General features: G+C 34.9%; 1 protein-coding gene across 3 annotated transcripts in view; it reads right to left on the bottom strand.

The window, feature by feature from the left end:
- Positions 1 to 2,308: 2,308 nt before the first annotated feature.
- LOC129913187 (uncharacterized) overlaps positions 2,309 to 12,883 on the bottom strand; it is a 542,292-nt gene continuing 531,717 nt past the window's right edge. For all 3 annotated transcript variants that reach the window (XM_055991737.1, XM_055991736.1, XM_055991738.1), the window contains 3 exons: positions 4,128 to 4,255; positions 3,511 to 3,621; positions 2,309 to 3,387 (listed from right to left, as the gene is read on the bottom strand). In XM_055991737.1, coding sequence (XP_055847712.1) covers positions 3,139 to 3,387; positions 3,511 to 3,621; positions 4,128 to 4,255 — 488 coding nt within the window. In that variant the 3' untranslated portion in view covers positions 2,309 to 3,138. The remainder of the gene's footprint in view (positions 3,388 to 3,510; positions 3,622 to 4,127; positions 4,256 to 12,883) is intronic.

Genomic DNA, 12,883 nt, shown 5'->3' with positions numbered 1-12,883 from the left:
TGGTCTTTTGTTTATTTACAATTTGTAACTATTTGACAGGTGAACATAGTTCCTAAACTCCTTTTGAAATAGTCACGACAATTGAAACATTGTTATTTCTTTTATTAATAGGCTATTGATTATGTCGAAAAAAACAGGGTAATAAGGAACTAAGACGTTCACAGGTTTTTATTGCAGGAATCGTTCAATGATTTATAAAAGAAGATAAAACCGCGGAGTGCTATTAAATGAGAGGGTGGAAACTGAAGATAGGTGTGCAAAAGCCCCCTTTATGGTTTTTTCAATATACCTCGTAAACCAAGCAAAATTTTGATATATTGCACATAAAACTTTTTGTAGAGAATTAAATTTCCTATTGGAATAATGTTTTTTTTAAAATTGAAAAAAAAAAATTTCATACCAAAATAGTCGAAACAATCATAAAAAAAATATCAAAAAAATCGATTTTTTGAGTTTTTTTGCTTTTTTACTTGTACATTTTTTTTGGGTTGAGATAGACATTAACGTTGCTCCAAACAGAAAAAGAAGATTAAATTTCATTCAAAATGCTGTACTCACTAAATTTTTTCATTGAAAAGTGACCGAAGTATGGCCATTTTAATCTATCTTTTTTTTCGCATTTTTAGTTTTACTCAGTAAAACAGAAACATTTGAGGGGAAAGTATGATTACTTAAGCACCAAGAACTGATAATGAGATTTTCTAGAGGGGTTAAATACAATCATTGTTTACTATGGGAGGGAGGGTCAATGTCCCCCCGTTTTGGAGGGAGGGGCAATTTTCTAAAAAAAATACTTAAAATTAAAAAAAATTATTAAAAAACAACGGCAACACTTACAGTTTTGATTGATACTTTTTTCAAAAGCTAGAATTATAAACTTAATATTAATTTTAAAATAAAGTTATTTTAATCAATTCTTTTTGAAATAAACGAGTGATTCCGATAAAGAAAGTATTTTGTCTATTTTTCAATTTTCTCAAAAAGTAGAAGGCATAGGAACATTATGATTTTCATGATTTGATAAGAAATTAGTTAAGGCAGTTTACTTTGTCGATCAATTTCGTATTGAGGTCCACAGTCTTTGTGAAAATTGTACTCAATGTATTTTTAAACTTTTTTTTCACAAGTTTTGACTTTGAAATCGGGTATTTCAAAAACAATTGATTAAAATAACTTCATTTTAAAATTAATATTAAGTTTATAATTCTAGCTTTTGAAAAAAGTATCAATCAAAACTGTAAGTGTTGCCGTTGTTTTTTAATAATTTTTTTTTATTTTAAGTATTTTTTTTTAGAAAATTGCCCCTCCCGCCAAAACAGGGGGACATTGACCCCCTCCCATAGTAAATAATAATTGTATTTAACCCCTCTACAAAATCTCATTATCAGTTCTTGGTGCTTAAGTTATCGTACTTTCCCCTCAAATGTTTCTATTTTACTTGAGTAAAACTAAAAATGCGAAAAAAAGATAGATTAAAATGGCCATACTTCGGTTAATTTTCAATGAAAAAATTTAGTGAGTACAGCATTTTGAAGGAAATTTAATCTTCTTTTTTTGTTTGAAGCAACGTTTATGTCTATCTCAACCAAAAAAAATATACAAGTAAAAAAGCAAAAAAACTCAAAAAATCGATTTTTTAGATATTTTTTTTAGGATTGTTTCGACTATTTTGGTATGGAAATTTTTTTTCAAATTTTAAAAAAACATTATTCCAATAGGAAATTTAATTCTCTACAAAAAGTTTATGTGCAATATATCAAAATTTTGCTTGGTTTACGAGGTATATTGAAAAAACCAAAAAGGGGGCTTTTGCACCCCTATCTTCAGTTTCCACCCTCTCATTTAATAGCACTCCGCGGTTTTATCTTCTTTTATAACCGATTGAACGATTCCTGCAATAAAAACCCGTGAACGTCTTAGTTCCTTTCTAAACTACATAATCAATAGCCTATAAAATGGAATTTTAAAATTTTATGATGAAAGAAAATTTATTTTAAATAAAAATATGACTTTCGGTTATAATAATGGAATTGGTATTATTTTAAAAACAAATTGGTCATTTGACAGTTTAACATTATCTAAAATTATCTAACAACAAATCGTTCCTAAATAGTTTGTTAAAAGAACACAATAAATCCTAAGAATGCCATTTCAACTATATTTTTACATACTAACCATAGTTAAATATTACCAAAAATTAATTATTCCTAATTTCAAAATTTAGGTATTATTAATTTTACATCACTCACGTAACTATTACTACTAATACTCTTTATCTTAAAAGTCGTTCAAATCAATTCATCCATCCGCAAATCAAATTTTGTCTTTGCATATTATTGCAAAACCATGCAGAATTTTAAAAGGAAAGTGCAAAGAAATCAAAGAATTCTTTGCAAATTTGCAAGACTTTGCGCTTTTCAGAAAAGTACTTTGTGCTTTGCAAATTTTGTGGTTGGTGCAACAAAATTTGCAAAGAATGAATTTCCTCTTTGCAAATTGGAGTTTGGTGCAACAGAATTTGCAAAGTTGCAAAGTTGCAAAGTGCAAAGTGGTTGATGCAATAGGGCCCAGTTCTTCCATTTGAACTTTCTAGAAAAGTGAAAGTATCAGCAATTCTCATTTGCACGCCTCTCATAAGTCACTATAATCCAAACTCCAGCAAATCTCAACTCAACATTCAACCTAGAATGCCAATTAACAAAACAATAGACAAACAACAAAAATTTTCAGTGACACCACTTAATTCTTATAACCTACATAAATCCTAAGATTTCTTCATATTCACATAATGTCGCATCATTCCAAGAGGAATGTTATACAGCATTGCCATCACTCTTCTTTTCTATTATTTTACACCTTTTTTTTTTTTTTGTTCTTATTTATCACTTGGCCTAACCTACATGCACATTCGCACACACATACTCTTTTTTTCTTCTTATATTTTACTTACAACGCGGGTTTCTTACATTTCTAGGTAAAATGCTTAAATCCTACACAGTTAGGTTAATAGCGGACTTACTTCCTAGTTTAAGTAGTAGGTATATATAGAGCTCTAATCTCTCACTGTTGCCCTATTCTGCCGCATGCTGCTGCTCTCCAACTCTATTCTTATAATGTTTTGGCATGAATAATTTAATGTCATGTCTCTTCTTGGGCAATCTTTAAAAATGTCCAGCTAACAAATGGCAAGAGGGAAAACATCAGGGATGTTATAAGGGTGCATTTGCCTAGGAGAATTGTTGTTGGCGAATTGGCGCTACTACTCTCCGGCCATATAACTTCGACTTCGGACATCTTGAATATGCTCAGCAGTCGGTGGGATTGCAGTTCACTATGTTCGGTGTTTATATGATGACTTATGGTTTTTAGAATGTTTGTGCATTCCTCCTGTGTAAAAAGAAAATAATGTCAAAAATGATAGAAGGTTAGTTTAAGTGAAGGTCCTTTTGGAGAGTTTTCATAATATCATTTGACAAAGAGAATTTGGGTTAGGAATGAAGTTTTTCTTACCTTTTCTTTTCGGAGCACGTCGATGGCTTTCAGCTTAGCATCGTGTGGTAAACGGGCTGCTATAATGATGTTCTCATCTGTCATGTTGAATAAAGTCAGTGTGCACATTGTCTAAAGGGAAGTAAATTTAAATGAAAAAAAATGGCAATGTTAGAAGAAATTTCGACATGATTATTAAAATTTTTAATTAAAATGAAGAAAATTGTAAAAGAATTTCAAGAGTATGTATTTTTGGCAATCATTTTGAATCTCATTTCTTCTTCTAAACTTATTCAAGTCCAATAAAAAGGAATAAAATTAATTTTTAATGATTCCATCGATACATCAATAATTCAAAGCAGACCTTCGTTTTATGCAAATCGCTTTTATTCAAAAATATCTCAATGACAGAAAAATGAAGATACAAAAAAAAAATCCATAACGGTTTTTTTTTTTTGCAAATTATTATCTTCAAAATGAAATAAGAGAAAAAAAAAAACATACATATCCTTTCATTCAATTTTGACATACCGAAATCTTTACCCCGCGCAAAATATCATTATTTTTTTTTTCTCATTTTTTGTATTCTTTTTGCGAACACAAGAAATCAATTTATCATTCACTCGTAGAATATATACCTGATTGTCAATGTGTGTGGTGACATATTGCTGAAGAGCTCTTACTGCATCCTGTACACCGAGATTTGTATGCGGTCGCAAAAGCGCTTCATCCGCTGAACTGTAGCCAAGTAAAAGAAATACTCCACCTGGAACGAAAACGAATACAAAAAAAACAAAAAAAAAATGATGAAGGATATATTCGTTTATAAATGGAAACAATGAACAAAGAAGAATATAAAAAAAAAAGCAAAAAAACTGAAATTGATATAAAGAGAAAAACAATTTCATGCAAGTGACTGAAGCAATAAATTTATATTTTACCCAAAGGACAAATAAAATGCACAACTTTGTTGTTCTCCTTCTGTTTACTTTTTCTGTGGTGTTTATTTTGTTTGTTGCCAGTTGAATTTATATTTTGGGGTAGCGGATATTAATACACACTTTCTAGATTTCATTCCACAGTTTTTATACAAAGTTTTGAAAACTCAGAGGGTACTGGAATTATATCCATTTACAGACTGAGTGATAACCTATTTTAAAGCTTTTTAGTCACCATAGGAGTCAATTTCATGTCTCCTGAGCTTTGTCTATTGACAATTTCGCTTATAAGTACGACGGCTAAATAACTACAAATGTAACAACTATTCTTTATTATCTTTCCTATAGAGAAAATTATAGCTCACTAACAAGGATAGGTTACAGTTTCCAGCTAAATCTGGTTTACACAAAGAAATCTTCAAAAAGTTAAAACTGAAATTCAGTGAGGTTTCCCCATCATGTCAAACAATTTTGCCTCCTTTCATCTCAAGAGCACAAAAGCCTTGAGAATGTTTTGACTCAATGCAACAAGAATCGGTAAACGAAAGAATGAGAATCAATCAAATTATAGAAGCTGGTATGGTTCATCGTATTTTGGTTTGAAAATAGATCAATGGACACAGGCTATAGGCAAGGCAGAGCAAGAATATTAAGTATTCCGGCACGATAAGTCGCCAAATAAGATCAGCCTCATCGTTGTCAAGGCATTTTCAAAGCGTCTAAAAGTTGTCAGAGATAATTATTTAGTTATTATTATAGCTAATGATATTTGGTGTGGTCTTGCCAAACTTATTCCAGACTAAGCTTTTAAGAGCTTGTGTACAAAGGCAAAGAAAGGTACCTTAACCAGCATAGACTGATGAGTTGCTTTCTCACTCATGTTTTATGAATTGAGTAAGTTAATTTGGCAAGAGCTATATTCCGTGGCTATTCGACGAATTTTTCATTCATTCCGAAGCATAATTGGGGTCACTAAAGCAACAGTAGAACAAAATTTAAAGTCTCATGAGAAAATCCAAGATGGTTAATTTCAAACTTCATTTTGGCATAGAAAATGTCAAGTTGATATAGCAGCCCATGAAGAACTTACAAGTTCACAGCGAGGCCTAAATAGACAAAGAAGAACACCCTTGAGATTGGATGACAATGATGTTAAATAGGCTCGAAGAATAATATTTTTTTTTACTTGCTTTTTTTTTCAGATCACTAGTGGACGTTTTGCTAAAAAAGCCTTACTGGGTCATTAAGAGACTTTCGATAGTGATAGCGGGTGTTAAAAATTGTGAACAGTATTAAATTGTTATGGATATTAAACGAGAAGGTTAATACTTTCTAAAAACATAAATTATATTGTTAAATAACATTAAGGCTAATTGTAATGGGGCTCGTTAGCGAAGCAATTTTAACCATTTTTATTTAGCTCAATTTTCATTAAATTAGAGATTTAGTTGGTTTGCCTTCGAGTGCCCTCTACAATTTAAGTTCTCAAATGAAGAATACCGTCCTACCTTTCGAACTAAAAGCGCCGTTTTTTTCCCTTTTCGAGTAATACGAGTTTAAATGACGATACACGGAGAAAAAAAAATTACAACGTAAAACTAAAAAAATTCCTTTTTGGCACTATTATTTTTATAAAAGACTGAACTAAAGGGTAAGGGTAAAGTGCTCGACTGACAGGCAATTCCATTTCCGGCATTAACCATTTTTTTTTATATTTTCAAAAAAAATATTTTTTTACCTTTTTTTATTTTTCTTGAAAATAACCAAAATTTTAAAAAACTGACTTGATGCATTTTTTTGCAATAATAAATCATATAAAATGATAATACAGGTGTTTCATTAAAAAAAAAATGGTCATTATATTTTTGACCGTACTTTGTATGGGAGATGACCCACTGTGGGATGGAATGATCACCTTTTCTGTGAACGGGCATTATTGAAATGCAATATCCCACAAAATGGTGAGACAACGGAATGAAATAGGAACTATCAAGGTTCAAGGATTATGCACTGTCATGTGACTGTTCTTATTCTTATGATACATGATGAGCAAACTTAAGCGAGTTTTAGTCTTAATAATGAATTTTATAGTCTAAACAATGAGGCGAAGAGAAAGTGTATAAGTTCTGTAGATATCGGCGATAACTAAATTGATAGTATTCCATTACTTAACCTCTTTAAAATCACCTCTCTTGCTCCTTATAAAATGATAATTTTTTAGGAGTTCAAAACTAATCTCTTCGATCAGACAGTTCTTACTGTCACGGTAAACATGACTATTGCAATAAATATTTCTAGCGATTTGGCTAGAATATGAGCTGTTTTCTCTCAGTGATTTAAGTTGCATTAAACTAAATAATCAGTTATCAGCGGCAGTATGACCAAATTGAGCTCCTTAATAATAATATCTTGTACAACATAAACATTTTCCAACTAGAACTTTAAAGTTAAGTAAGTTTCGATGTTTTTCAATTGAGAAATTCGCTCTGTTAAAAACTGAAAATTGTACATATTGATATTGACCACAAGCTTTAACTAAGGTTGCTTAACCGAGTATAGTCTGCAAAATTATAAGCATCTTACCTATTCCCAAAAAATGGCAATTTCTATTTTCCATATTTGTCGACTTGTGCAAACAAATAAATGTACAGCATCATACGAGTATTTATTTAACGAAGCAGTAAAAATCAGAACTGATGCAATCTCGCCATTTAAATATTTATATTGTCTAAAGATATTAGATGGGCCTTAGATGCTGTACTTCTCGGGTTTTAAAAAAGCATTCGACACAGTGGATTACTTAAATCAAAGTCTGAAACTTTTTGCATATTATGATACCTGTTCTTGAGAATAGACAACTTAGTAGCTTCAGATGGCTATAGAATGTCAATTACTAAAGAAGTCCCTAAGGGCTCGATATAACACAAAAAGACCAGGGCTAGAGCATTAGATGAGAATGAGATTCGTCGCCGTCAGAATCGTAACGCTGAGAGGATTGTCCGTCGCTTTGCCAAAAGGTCTCCCGAGTCCCTTACGGCAAAAGAGCGAGTAGCACTGGACAAATCAAATCAACGTTTACGTGCAGCGGCAGAACAGAGAACTGCGGGCACTCCTAGCACCTCCAAAAGAGCTAGGAAAGATGCCAATTCACCCGCCAGCTCTTCGCCTAATAAGACGAAGAAGAAGCGCAGAACCTCTCAGGTTAGCGTAAAAGGCCACCATGTCGCCATAGCCGATTATGGTAAGCCTTCACGCAAACTGACTGAAGACGAATGGCATCTCCTTGAACTAAGGATCCTGGAGCAAGTCAATGAGGCTATCGTCAAGAGCTGGACGGTTCCACTCTTCGGTAACCTTAAGACTGTCCATGGTTTCAAAGTGATGCATTGTGAGAATGATATGACTCTCGAATGGCTTCGGGAGTTCATACAAAAAACGTCAGCTCCATGGCAAGGCGCCGAATTGCGTCTGATCGACGTAAAGGAGATAAAAGATCTCAACAGACCTCTTGGAAGGCTGTTAGTCAAAGGCCCGACCCTTCCCAACGAACGACTTGAGAGATACATCCTATCTTTGAATAGTGATCTCTTGAGCAGAGAGTGGGAAGTGGTCAAGAATGAAAGAACGGATGATGGCACCGAAGTGGTGGTAAGATTGAGCCACAAATCTTTACCACTCCTGAGGAAGGCTGACTTCAAGATACGCGTTGGAATCACTAGGTGCAAACTTAGGTTGATTCGCAACGATAGAAAACAGGTTAGTAAAGCGATGAACTTAAACTTTATTATTTAAATGGAATTGAAAATTTTACAAATCAATCTTCATCATAGTAAAGCCGCAACCGCTAACCTTGTCTACCTCATGGAGAGTAGACAATACGACGTAGCCCTGATACAGGAACCCTGGGTTGTAAGAGGGAATATCAAGGGTCTACAATCTAAAGAACTACAGCTGTACAAGTCTAATCTTGACAGTCAAAATAGTAACCCTAGAACATGCATAGTAGCTAAGAAACAGTTTAATCTTTTTCTTCTAACTACTTACAGCAACACTGACCAGACCACGGTAAGATTGGAGCGAGATGGGCTCCCAATGCTCATCCTCTCGTCTACTTATATGCCGTATGACGGTACAGAAGGACCACCAGCAGATATCACTGAAACGTTGGTATCTTTTGCAAGTAAGAATAAATTTGATATTATTTTAGGTTGTGATTCTAACTCACACCATATGCAATGGGGTAGCACTGATACTAATACCAGGGGCGAGTCCCTTTTTGAATTTATTATCGAGAAAAACTTGCTCGTAGCTAATAGAGGCAACACCCCAACTTTTGTTACTAAAACACGGGAAGAAGTTCTTGATATCACCTTGACGAGTAATTCAGATACTTGCCAATTAGAACAATGGAAGGTTTTAGATGAAATCTCTTTTTCCGACCATCGCTTAATAGAATTCTACGTCCCTGATGCTGCCCGGCACATTAAACCTTTTAGGAATAATAGGCGCACCGATTGGCATGTCTTCAATAGGGAATTAGTAAAAAACATTAGTCACTTAAACATTGACAATAACCTAGACACAAATAGTCTTGATAAACTGACAGAGGAATTCACAGGAATTCTACGCGGTGCATTGGACAAAAGCTGTCCTCTCATTGCCGCTGCGAAGAAAAACAGTAAACCACCCTGGTGGACTGTTGAGCTCACTACCATAAGAAAAGAAACAAGAAAACTGTTCAACCTTGCTAAACGCACTAGAACAGAAAGTGACTGGGAATCTTATAAAACCAGTCAGAGAAAGTTCAAGACAGAAACTCAACGAGCCAAACGTAGCTCTTGGAGAAACTTCTGTAGTACTATCGAATGTACTAACCATTCGGCGAGACTAAGGAGAATTCTCTCCAAGACGAATACTTCTATAGGGTCCCTAAAGGGGCCTGATAATCGATGGACAGAATCCTGTCAAGACAGTCTTAAACTCCTGGTGGAAGCCCACTTCCCAGGTTGTAACTCTGAATTGGACAATGATTCCACAAACTCTTTGCACTCAATATGTGAGATTCCTAGAGAAATTATTACGAAAGAAAAGTTGATCTGGGCCATCAACTCCTTCTCTCCTTATAAATCTCCAGGCCTAGACGGCGTCTTCCCTTTGATGCTGCAAAAAAGTAGTGAATTCATTATTCCTTACCTGATCACAATATTCCAAAATAGCCTACAATTGGGGTATGTCCCTAAAATATGGCGTGAAGTCAAAGTTGTCTTCATACCAAAAGCTGGTAAATCCAGTTACACAGAACCCAAAGATTTCAGACCTATCAGTCTAACTTCTTTTACACTCAAAACACTTGAAAGGTTAATCGATATACATATCCGCAGTTATTTAATACCGGAGACTATATCACCCTTTCAGCATGCATACACAAAAGGTAGAAGTGTAGAGACAGCTTTACACTGTGCAGTCAGAACAATAGAAAAGTCGCTTGCGGTTAAAGAATACACCCTGGCTTCATTTCTAGATATCGAAGGAGCATTCAATAATGTCCATAATAGTGCCATTGAAAAAGCACTCACTGACCTTAAAATAGAAGACACGATCATAAAATGGATCGTATGCATGTTGAAAAACAGGCAAATCAATAGTGAATTAGGTGGGTCACATATAAAAATGTACGCATCTAGAGGAACCCCACAAGGTGGTATTCTATCACCTCTTCTTTGGATTTTGGTGATGAATGAGATTCTCATCAAACTAAATTATAGCGGTGTTAAGGTTATAGCCTACGCAGACGATCTAGCTCTTCTAGCGACAGGTAAATACCTAACCACTGTAAGCGAACAATTAGAAAACGCATTATCCAAGGTCAGTAACTGGACCAGGAGATGCGGTCTTAAAGTAAACCCCCTAAAAACAGAACTGGTACTTTTCACAAACAGAAGGAAAATTCCTCCTTTTGCAGTGCCAAAAATTGATGGCACCCCACTTAAGATTTCGGATAAAGCGAAATATCTTGGAGTGATCTTGGATAAGAAACTTAACTGGGGTCCAAACATTCAAGAAAGATACAAGAAAGCCACGTTTGCACTTTACTCATGTAATAGAATTCTTGGCAGAAACTGGGGACCAAATCCCAAAATAATCATGTGGATGTATACCGCCATTGTCAGACCCATTCTGACCTATGGCAGCTTAGTCTGGTGGCAAGCTCTGGAGAAATCCACGAACTTGAAGACCCTAACCAAAGTACAAAGAACAGCATGCATTAGTACTACGGGGGTGATGAGGTCCACTCCAACCGCAGGCTTGGAAGCAATCCTTAATCTCACTCCCTTAGATCTATTTGTAAAAGAATTAGCGGCAAACAGCGCCCTACGACTCAGTCAAACCAACATTTGGAATACTATTCAAAATGGCCATACTACGATCCTTTCGAACTACGTTGGCAACAACGTAAGTACAGATTACATGACCCCTTACTTAGACTTCAACAAGTCTTTTAATGTCAGTTTCCCTAACAGACAAGATTGGGAAAACAGTATACCTTTCTCAAATGAGTCGACTATCGCCATCTTTACTGATGGTTCGAAAATGAACACTGGGGTTGGTGCAGGTTTTTACTCAGAAAACCTCAACCTTGCCAGTTCTTTCAGGCTCCCCGATCACAGCAGTGTCTTCCAAGCCGAGATATTGGCAGTGAAAAATGCTGCTAAACAAATATCCATGATGGCGATATCACCTGCTGACATCACCTTTTTCATTGATAGCCAAGCGGCAATAAAAGCAATTTCTGCCACCTTAATCAAGTCAAAGCTTGTTTCTTGCTGTCGCGAAGAGCTTAGGGTTCTTGGTACGCAGCATAATGTAAGACTCTGCTGGGTTCCCGGCCACAGTGATGTGTTCGGCAACGAAAAAGCGGATGAGCTTGCAAGGGAGGGCTCAGTTCTTGATCCCTCTCTCATAGACCATAGCATCAGAATCCCACAATGTGAAATAAAGCGAAATATCGCCAACAACATTTCACAAAAAACTAATGAAAGATGGAACCTCCTAGAAACCTGCGGTCACACCAGGAAACTATGGCCGAACTTCGACGAGAAAAAATCAAATAAGATCTTACTACTTAGTAAACCTTCCTTAAGATCCCTAATAGGCGTCTTAACGGGACATAATCTACTAGGATACCACAAAAAGAAAATGGGGCTTAGTACGGATGATCTATGCAGAGGCTGCGGTAATGAGGACGAACAGGAAAACACTGTTCACTTCCTCTGTCACTGCCCAGCACTCTGTCGCACTAGGAAAAAATTCTTAGGAAACTACTTCTTCAATGAATTAGAAGAACTATCGGAACTCTCAGGCAATAGCCTACTGAACTTTGTCAAGTCCTCCAAATGGCTTGAACAACCATAGCATTCATAGGTTAACACTTTTTCATGAAGTTACAATACTTCAGGGTATCACAAGGGATCTACATTGATCTAAGTGTGACGGTAACAAAATCAACTGTCAGCCCATATTACCTAACCTAACCTAAGGGCTCGATATTAGGACCACTTCTTTTCTCAGTATGCAAATATATAAATTTAAATCGTCTTAAATGTTCAGAAAAGGTAATAATGTTACCTGGACAAAAAATACTAGAAACAATAACAATGAAAGTATAGGATCATTGAAAGCAAGATTTTATTGGGCGCCATTTATATTTCCGTAGACATTACTTGCAAATTTTTCAAAGACAACTAGATTTTTTATGGTTACGAAAAAAAAAAATTTGTCTTTCTAATTTTTACCAAAATCACACAAATGCATGATCCCGTTTCCCTTAAAACTTCCTTTTTTAAATGTTAGTACTTTTATAGTAACCTACCAAAATTTGTGTTAGTTTTTTGAAATTACACTGATAGTGTGGTCGTTTCTGCATTCTAATAGCACAAAATCCCCCCGTTTAACAAACCTCCCCATTCCCATTTTATATGCAAGACAATTCAGTGTCACACATGGTTTTTATAGCCTCATCGTGTGTGTATCTTTTAGTGCATCCTTATTTTGCCATCTCTTTTGATTTAAGTCTAGAAGAAGTTGTTTTTTTTTTTTCTTTGCCCTCTCACATATTACAGTTGATTTCTTTTGGTACACACAGAGAACATATATAAAGGATCTTGTATAGCCGGATGACTTGCATTTAATAGCTCTGCAGTGGAGTTGCCGTAATTCTTATCCATATATTTCCACACCCATTCACATATTCACCTCAAAACTTCATCACAGGTTATAACAAAGTAAACCTTTTTGTTATCCTAATACTTTTTTTTTTTTTTACTTTTTTCTCTTTTACTACAAGATACTCATTTCATCGTCCTTGAAGATAAACAGGAGTATTTTTTTTTACTATTTTTTTTTTCATTATTTCCACACGAATAACGATTTTTTTTTTGTTTTTAGATTCTTTTTCA

The sequence above is a fragment of the Episyrphus balteatus genome, chromosome 3 (assembly GCF_945859705.1).
Source record: "Episyrphus balteatus chromosome 3, idEpiBalt1.1, whole genome shotgun sequence".
Classification (NCBI taxonomy): domain Eukaryota; kingdom Metazoa; phylum Arthropoda; class Insecta; order Diptera; family Syrphidae; genus Episyrphus; species Episyrphus balteatus.
The sequence above is the reverse complement of the archived record's forward strand: the minus strand, read 5'-3'. Positions and strand labels throughout refer to the sequence as shown.